Source organism: Egretta garzetta, unplaced genomic scaffold (genome assembly GCF_000687185.1).
Source record: "Egretta garzetta isolate BGI_Z169 unplaced genomic scaffold, ASM68718v1 scaffold193, whole genome shotgun sequence".
In the NCBI taxonomy this organism is placed as follows: Eukaryota; Metazoa; Chordata; class Aves; order Pelecaniformes; family Ardeidae; genus Egretta; species Egretta garzetta.
In genome coordinates this window covers 1,495,756-1,505,481 of record NW_009259117.1, presented here as the reverse complement: position 1 = coordinate 1,505,481, position 9,726 = coordinate 1,495,756, and the positions used below count along the sequence as shown (strand labels likewise).

At 40.1% G+C, this 9,726-nt stretch overlaps 1 protein-coding gene across 2 annotated transcripts in view; it reads left to right on the top strand.

Annotated features, from left to right (window-relative positions):
- The first annotated feature begins 318 nt into the window (after positions 1-318).
- NSG1 (neuronal vesicle trafficking associated 1) overlaps positions 319-9,726 on the top strand; it is a 21,024-nt gene continuing 11,616 nt past the window's right edge. Inside the window, exons 1-2 of one of the 2 annotated variants that reach the window (XM_009635504.2) lie at positions 319-447; positions 3,935-4,051. In XM_009635504.2, coding sequence (XP_009633799.1) covers positions 319-447; positions 3,935-4,051 — 246 coding nt within the window. The remainder of the gene's footprint in view (positions 448-3,934; positions 4,052-9,726) is intronic. The other variant, XM_035891105.1, reaches the window with a different exon arrangement.

Here is a 9,726-nt window from a genome sequence, read left to right as displayed (position 1 = left end):
GGGAAGTTACCGCTCGGATCTGGCTAACGTGTCGGGGATTTGGGGGTGTTGGTGGTGGGGTTTTTTTATTTTCTTTATTTTTTTTTTTAAACTTTGACAATAAAAGCGCTGCCCATCGTTCTTCCTTCCCAAAACGCCAAAATGTAACCGAGTCACGGCGACCGAGGCGTAATTTTTTTTTTTTTTTTTTTTCTGTAAGGTATTTCGGGTTCCCTGGGGGCTAGGGAAAGGTCTGGTGCATCCCGAGTTTCTGACATTGTGCATTTCTGTGCGTGTGTGCCTGTGTCTGCCAGCAGAAAATCCCTCTATCCTGGAAGAATGGTGAAACTGGGGAATAATTTCAGCGAGAAGAGCACAAAGCAGCCCCTTTTGGAGGATGGATTTGACACCATCCCCCTGATCACACCCCTGGATGTCAATCAGCTCCAGTTCCCACCTCCTGATAAGGTACTGTAGGCTTTAGTTTCCACCCTAGAGAATCACACCCAAATCTCAGGCAAACAACAAAAGAATAGGTTACGTGTAACGAGCAGCGTAGAAATGTCAAGAAATACGGAGGGGTTTAAGGCATGCTGGTTCCCTCTGAGGAAAAAAACCTGACAGTTAAGCGAATGGAAATCCAGTAGTAGTGATTTGCATTAAAAACCAGTGGGAAATGTTAGCAATAAGCATTACATAGCAGCACTGAAATCTATATGAAATATATAAACATACAAATGCAAGCTTCTCTATGCTGTATTGTCATAGCCCTTCCTATTCTGTACCTTTCTTTTTTGCATCAGGAAGGTACTGTGTAATTCTGTGTGAACAATGTGAATTTTCTCTGTCCAGAAAAAGCCCCCCTAACGGGGGGATAAAGCGCTGCTTTATGTCTCTGCAAGATGTACGTGGGCAGACTGGCCACACAGAGAAAGAACTTAACATGTTCCTTCTTCGCTTCAGTAGGAAATCAATGCTAGCCCCAGACAAGCAGAAATAACGAGATGAGAACAGGCCACTGAGTTTTCTCCTCGGCAACTTACTTGGTTCAAAACCCTCCAAATCAGTGATTCAGATGCTCTGTAGCTAGAAGGGAGCAGTCCAGCTGCTGCTCACAGGTTGGAAGGGAAGTGTGCATCCTGCATTTCTCATCATATGGCTTGTTTACTGAGGATTTAATGTTAAGGATTTAAGAAGGTGATATGATAGACTGTAAATATGTTTATTCTCCTCAGAATAAAGAATCCAGTAAGTGTTACTACAGGTAAGGCATGCAGTAGTAGGATACTTTTCCACATACTTCAGTATCCTGTTTTTCAGTATCCTATTTTAGTAGGATACTTACTTGCACATTTCTCACATATGCATCTGGCAAAAAAGCTTTGCAGTCTTTGAAAAATATGAAATTTAACCGAGAAATAGTAATATCTTCATGTTGATTTTTATTTTTGGTATTGTGTCCTCCATGAGCTCAATTCTACTTCTAGATAAACTGATAGCTGTATGTTCCTCATAGCTCAAAAAAATTCACATAATCTTATCTTGGCGTAAAGAATTTTAGCTTGTGAAATTTGCCTTGGTAGAGCGTTGCTTGTAGGCAATACAAATAAATTGTACCTCCATTTTAATTGCTACCAACATCATTCTCTGTTGTGTGTGGTGACCAGTTGGCAGGCATAAATGCAATAAGCTGTAACAGCTGTTAGAGAGCCTGAGGGTCCATTTTCTGCCCTCGGTTACAGGGGTGTAAATCTTGTAACTGAGGACAAAATCGCACCCTAAGGCTTTAAAACAAGTTAAGTCGTACTGTGTCTGATACACCTGCCAACTGGTGACTGGATATAACCGATTACCAAGGACCAACATCCAAAGGAATTTGTTATGTTACTGCACTGCTAAGCAGAAGTCTGAACTATGGATCTGTATGGGTGATAGGTTTAACCTGAGCAGAGCCTCTGTAGTGAACCCAGGAGGCTCTGTGCCAGCCTGATTGCTCCTACTAGAATGGGGCGGAACGCCTCCTGCCTTCACAGCGTTTCCCTTGAACGAAAGCAAATGTACAGCTAGAAGCTTAAATAAAGGGATGTTTGATGGGCTCTTCTATTCTTTCCACTGTCTGTTTGCATATTAGCTTTCTGTTCCTTTCCTTTTGCAAACATAGAGGGGAAAAAATAAAAACATGTATTTATTGGTCCTGCTGGTTTCCTTCTGTAACTGTCTGGTTAGTCATGTCACTCTGTCTTTACTGGTTGCTACAGACTCCAAGGCAGTAGTAGAGCAACTGATGTGAAAAAAAGAAACAGCATTAAGTCAAGATTGACACACAGATCAAATTCTGAAGTACGAAGACACTCATGTTTAATGAATAGGAGTACATACTTCATATATCTATGCTTATTATTCACTTACAAGGCTCCACTATGGCAGTGAAGCATAACTTCTTGAACAGTAGTGACTACAGCAATGAGAATTTGATGATTTTGACAGCTTCTAAATTAAAGGGATGAACTGATTTAAATTCACATTTAGGTATGTTAAACAAAAGAAGACATTACATAACCAAGCAGATAGAACTGTACGTTCAGTGTCAGCTGAATGTGATTTGAGTTGCCTGAGATTATGCAACATAAAGGGGGAGGAAAGGAGGTAAAATGTTAAAAACCGTTCCAAAAATCTTCAGAGGGTTTACTTCCATGATGCTGTTACATAGTTATAAGTGTTACCTTATTAATTATAGCTGAAATAGGTTTAGAAACTGCCGATGTCCTGCACATATGTATATAGTACTGTAAAAGCATCTAATAAGCTTTGTGGTACTGTGTCTAGGTACAGTTACACATTCTAGGTACCATTTCAGGGAATTGAGGAGAGGGGAACCCAAAGCTTTAATTTCGGTATCTGGCTACCTGTGAATGTCACAGTCCTAATTTCAGAATAATGTAGTTGCTATTGCTAACATGGGCTGCTCTAAAGATAGAATCTGGTTCTAAAAATCTAAAAGGGCCTAGATATTCTTTGGAACAACAGAGAAAATTGAGCAAATCTTACTAGTGCCCTCAGTACAGTAAACTGCACCCTACCGTGAGAGTGATACTTTGAAAAAGATCCTGAAAAATTGTAGGAGACAAAAATGAGGCAAATAGGTTAGGTATGTGAAAGTTTTGTACAATTATAATGCCTAGGAGAGTGCTAGAGATATGACTGACGTAATGAATATTTTAGGAATACAGGTAAGGTGCTAAATTGTGTAGCTTGGGGCAGTAGCTCTGAGCAAGGAAGTGAAAGAGCCTTGGGTGTTTCAAGAAATCCCATTAACACAAGGATTTGTGTGCATCTTGCTGCTTGCAGCTGATAATTCAAAAGTTGAATGTTAAAAATAAGAGTGCCAAGAGCTATAGTCTAGCACATAGTGAATAGTAACTAGATGGGTCATTTCACTTCTCTTAAACTCAAAATCCTGCCACTGAACAACACGGCTACTGGTGGCATCATCATCTGCCAGATTTCTATGGGCAGTCTTCAATACTCGTTTCATCCTATTGGTCTCCAGTTTGAAATCTCATTAATGGGATCTCCTGAAGCAAATGCAGGTGGCTATTTTCAAACTATACAGAGTGAGAAGCTTCACGATTTGGATTTGAACTAAGTAGAGGCTTGCCCAGTATAGCAGCACAGTACCACCACAGCTGAAAAAAATGAACATTTGTGAAATTGTTGCATAACGAGTCTTCCTGTAGGTCCATCAAAACCACTTCGAGAGAAAATGTTGATGATTGTTATGACAGGAAAAATAACTAACAGCTTCCAAAGAAGAATTACACAAAGTGGGGGTAAACCCCCCATTGTGTTAGATGCGCTTGCAAGCAGGTAAAAGAAGAGTTAATGACTAAATATGATTCTTGTGACTAGTTTCAGCTGACAGCTTTTTGGTATTTTTTTTTTTTTTTTTGTTAAGGTTGTGGTCAAAACAAAAACAGAATATGAACCTGATCGCAAGAAGGGAAAGTTCCGTACTCCTAAAATAGCTGAGTTCACAATCAGCATCACTGAAGGGGTTTCAGAAAGATTTAAGGTAAGCAATGCTACCTGAAGATGTTAATGACTCAGTTGTGCTCACAGAAGTGTTTAAAATCAATTGCTGATAGTAGTCAAAACTGGCTGTAACTAACAGAGTGGCTGTTGTGGGTATAGGCTGGACAGGAGAAAAATAAATACAATGTTGTAACAGTTCAGTGTTTAGCAATTAGAAGCAAAAGCAAATCTTGCAGCGTTTTTGCTTGTAATCCCTCACTGGCAGATGAATTCAGAAAGTGCTTCTGTCAGCGTGTGGGTCTCAGACCGTGGCTGGGCTGCACGCAGGTAGGTCTCATGGTGTGGATAAAGCTCCTATTAGTGCTGAAGGACAGGAACCACAAGACTGTTTGTTTTCTTTTTGGCTTACTATTTTTCACTGTGGCCAAACCATTCTCTTAAAAGTACTGTCATGGTCCATTATGTATTTTTTTAAAGTTGAATATATGACTTGGCAGCTCAGGGATGTGTACCAGAGCTTTTTGCTGGTTTTCCTGGTCCAATTGTATCTTACAGCTTGGTGGTGACTCTTACTGGCAGGTGGCAGTTCATCAAGAATCTCACTCTTTAGTGTCCACACCCCTATTATTCCCTTTACTAGTCCCAGAGGAAAGCTGAGAGCTTAACTGGTGCAAGGATTGAATTACCTTTCCCACTTCTCACCAGAGGATGGGTTTTCTTGCTCTCTAAGTAAAGCAAAGCAGGGAAGTTGGCACTTCAGCTCACGCTTTGCTACCTATTCTCTTAACAAAGGAAGGCTACAGCTTTTCAGTGCTGTTAATTTGGCATCTTACCAAGGATGCCAGAGCATTTTTAAACAGTAGGCAGCCTCACTGTTCAGTGCGCAAGTGCAAATACATCTGGAAAGCCTAACGGTTAGTATGAGGGAAAATAAATAGAGTTTCAGTAAAGGCGTGGATTGTCTTTATATTGCACGCTTCTAATCTCTGTTTGCATGATAGGAGTTTCAGGGCACACCCAAAGATTCTACTTCTGTAATTTGAAGAATAAAACGCAGGAGCTGTGCCTGACCAGTGGTTCTAAAAGTTGCCAAGGCCCAAGCCTATCTCAGAAGTGTATATGCAGTTCTCCGTGGAATCAGAGCGTGCTAAACAAAGTGAAGGCTCAAGGAGGGGTTAGGTGCTTTGGGCTACACTTGCAAAAGAACTTTGCAGAGTGTTGCCAGGACAAAAGTTTTAAGTGCAGGTCAGGTGGTGGAGTCTTCAGCCATACTGTGAAGCATGCAGCTTCCCAGTAAGCTGTGTGGGGAGGCACCCTGGAGAGCTAAGGGACATGGTTTAGTGGTGGGATGGCAGGGTTAGGTTAAAGGTTGGACTCGATGATCTCAAAGGTCTTTTCCAACCAAAGCGATTCTATGATTCTATTCTATTCTATGATGTTATAGGGTGTGGCAGGGATTTACTAAGGAGGTAGGCAACCTCGTTCCAGTTTTTCTGTTCACTGATTTGGAGCAAGGACATCCCATCCCTCGGGGAAAATGCGATATTCTGGACTAATGCTCTCTCTTTCTCCTCCTGGCACCATAGTACCAGTCCTTGAGAGTAATCCCCTTCCTCTCAGGTGAGGGTTGTGCACACTGTATGGCTGGGTAAGATGCAGATGGACAGCTCAGGACAAGGACTTATGTCTGGCTGTCTTCCATGTGTGTCCTGGTCACACTAAGGTGATCTGAAAATGCTCGCTACATTGTAGAAGAGAAAGGGGAGAAAATGTTTAGTTTGAGTACCCTGCTAGGACTTTGGTTCCAAGCAACTGGGCAGAACCTATGCCTGAGGAATTTGTGCTTACCCGCTAGCTGTAGGGACTAAGGGATTTCATTGCTTGCACATCAAATTGTAGGTAAGGAAGGGCTTTGAATGTCTTAGTCATATCTAAATGTTTTGCACATCTGTTTGTAGATCTGCGTTCTTTCTGTCTTTGTTGGGAGAGCTGAGCAAATGAGACCTTGCTGAACAACAAATGAATAGCTTGTGCTGTGGGTAGTCTCTCCTAATTTGTACAGCTGAACAGGTAGAAGCCTGAGCATTTTTGCGTTGCATTTTTATATACCTTTGGATGGCATACTTAAATAAAATGTCTTTTAGATATTACTTTATGATGATCACTCTGGGATTAATCTCATAATACAGGGTTGCTAGGTTTTGCTGCTAGGTAACTACTGCATCAGAGAGAGGTTTCAGTAAGATTTGCTATCTCTTGGGAGTCGCAGGGTGATTCACACTGTGGCTGTAAGTCTAGGCTTCTAAAGAAGAGTGTGGGGGTTGATCAATTAGGAAAATTGTCGTTCAGTTAATTGAAAACAATAATTTCATGCAGAACATTCAGGTCCTAAAAATGTCCCTTAATCTCTGTATAACAGTTTTAGAATTGAATTATGCTGCTTGCAACATTTTAGACAGAACTGACTGGTTCTCCAGCAGGGGTGATTGTCATATTCACCACTCCCAGTAGTAAATATTACATGAATAATTGATGAAATTTCATAAATATGTAGATGAAAAGTACCGATTATGTGAGGTTTTCTCCTGGGTCCTTATTAATTGTGAACCATCATGTTAACTGCTGCTGTTGATTCTGAGAGCAAAAGGATATTTGTTTGAAAATTAAATATTTGCTATAATTATGAAATGCGTTATTTAACTGGGAGGATATTGACTTTGGCTTATGCTCATGAAAAAAGTTTCAGATGCCATTTTAGTGACTTTAGTATTGTACATCACCGAAGCATAAGCTCGCCACAAGACACAGCCCAAATGATGTGCTAAAAATAAAAAAAGACAGTCAGTCATATTTACGAATAATTCACATGTGTAACCTAAGATGTACTTCTTAAATAAGGACAAAGCAGATTGCATTTTTGGGATTCAGCAGTGCAGATCAATTAAAGCTGTTCTTCTTGAGAAATTATACATTATAACAAATGAAGCAACTCCAGCGTGTGCATATGTCATGTAGATCATTTGGTGTTTTAGCAGCTGGGTGAACAAATTATAAAATTATTTTCTGCATTCAATCCACATTACCACAGTTATTACAACAGAGCTGAGAATGTTTACAAAGAAAACTGCAAGTGTAATTTTCCTGTATGAAGCCACACTCTGAATTCAAATCAGAATCTGTCAGAAGGATGCAAAGATTTCCTGATTCTGAGAACCCTGTTGTCTTAATTGAGTTTTATGGCACTAACCACACCAAGGAAGATGTGATTTTTTTCACTAAAGTTTATTTTTCATTGATAAATAGAAGTCTTGCTTTTGTTCTTTGAACCGCGTAGGCTAATAGGGGGAGTTGATCCTTCACATCTGGAAAGCAACTTTGAATGAAGCAGATTTTTCTCTCCTGTAAATGGTCCGCTGTACAGAGTAACACAACAAGGCTGGAAATGTCATTTCAAAGGAGTCATATGAATCAGGACCTAGGAGGAAGCTATTGCAGAAGAAAATTGATGGTATCAGTTACCCAAAGCCAAACCTTTGCCTCCCCCATTGACAGAGCAGCATTTTTACAAACTCCAGTTGGATTTTGTAGTGGGATGTCTGTTCTGGCACCCATTGAATTGGGCTACAGTTGACAGTTGTGCACAAATACACAGATTTAAAAAAAAAAAAAGTCTGTTGTATCAAAGCATGAGATTGTTTTCTGTCTTTGGGGAAACCTGAATAAGGAACATTCAGAAGTATTTTGAAAGCAAACACTTACATTTCCCAATAAATTTCAAGCCCTTAAATAAACTTGAGCTGTGGTATGCCTTAAGCCATTTGGTTCTATTCGAAGGCAATTCAGTTCTTCAGACTTTATCCTTGACATCTCTACATACATCTAACTGCAGAGCCAAAGCCTCAAGCTTATTTCTGTGGTAAGACCATATGGTGCAAGCCATGTACTGTCAAGTAGCAAATAGTTGCTGAAATGTCTGCGTAAGGTTGTGGAAGAGGAATCAAGACTTATTTTCAAAATCAGTTTTGCCTGGTCATTTTAAGACTGAAAAATGTAGGTAACACTTATAAATATTCCATTTTTGATCTGTCTTAAGGGGCAAGTTTCTGCCTCAAGATTTTTTTACCTGTTGTTCTTAGTCATACCAATGATGATTCTTGCTGCACAAATAACCACAGACAAGGAAGATATCTCTGCTGATTTCTGTGTGATTACTCTTGTGTGTTGAGTAGCTCTTTGCTCCCACTTAAAAAGTGTGCTAGGTGCGTGAGATGTCATCTGATTCCTGTGCAGGATAACACTTCCTTAAATGTATTCTGTGTCTGTCACTTAGTGCTGGAAGAGTGACAGGTACTTACTGCCATGAGTAGTTCTGTTTTCTTCAGTAGAACTACTCACAGGATTAAAGTTGCTCGCAAGTATAAGCATTTGGCAGGCTTTGAATTTTTCCTTTATTACTTCAAGCAAGAAAAATAAAGGAGATTCTTCTTTCAATGTAACTGCTATTTTAAAACAATTGATGTATGTAAAGCCAATGCATGGCAACTGTTGTTTTTCCATTTTTTTAAATGCTTGATAATTCTCTGATATAACATTGACAATCCTCCTGATAAATTTTTGGCTAAAGGGAATTTTTTTTACAGTCAGAGCTGGAAGATTTAAGTAAAGGGGATGCTTAACAGCAGCTCCTCTGCTCTAAGCCAGGTGTCCTCTGCCATTGTATCCATTAGAAATCCTTTTCTTGGAGCAGAACCACAGACACTGGTGACACAAAAGGTGTTTAGGTCTCTCCAGGTGTAACACTTACATAGCCTTTCCTCTTCTGCAGTAACCTTTCCAGCCTTTCTCCTGGCCTCAGTACTATATTCTGGGTTTGTATGGGAAGGTCACAAGCTTCTTACCTCAGGGCCACAGGGTTTCTTGTACTGCTTCCTCAGATCTGTCTAGTTAAGAAACTAATACACGGTGCCGTGTGATGGAAGACAGTGAGAACGCTGTCATGAACAGCTATGTTAAGTCACAGTGCCAGACTCTCGAGGCCACTGCCTTGTTAACCTGTTTTTGTCTAACAGTATCTCCCTCAGGTTTCATTAGTCAACTCCCCTTGCAGGCTGGTTCTGTTGTCTTGCACTGTCGCTGTTAATAGCACTGGGTCTGTAGCTTCTTTTCAGTTACTGTCCTTCATGAACCTATCTGCCTTTCTTGCTGCTACCTCCAGTCATCTCCAGGTAAGCATCCAAACTGGTTCTCTGTTCCTCTTTGTCACCTCTGTTTGAGAAGGACAGTATTTTGATTTCTTCTGCTTTTTCTGTACAGTCTACCCCGAGACTATCATCCTCTTTGGGCGCAAAGGTTTGATGGGAATGTTCTAGTGAAGAAGTTTAATAGATTAGTTTAATAGATAGATACCAGTCATATAGCTAAACATGACATGTTATGTTAGAAATACTCGTCTGAAAAGAGGTACCTGCTTGTCCTTTGAATCACCAGTTATCTTGTATATGTATGTATATTCCCATAGCAAGTATGGGAAATTGTACCAGGTTGTTCTGTATGATTTGCATTGCTCTGTAAATGAATGAAGAGTCAAATGTTGCATGTTCCTTTTTTTCTTTGAAATTGAACATTTCTTATTCCTCAAGTGCGTTGCTTCATAAGCATCTTTCATGTAAACTTCTGGAGACAGGCCCAGGTAGTAGCAATTTTGGAAAAGCAGGA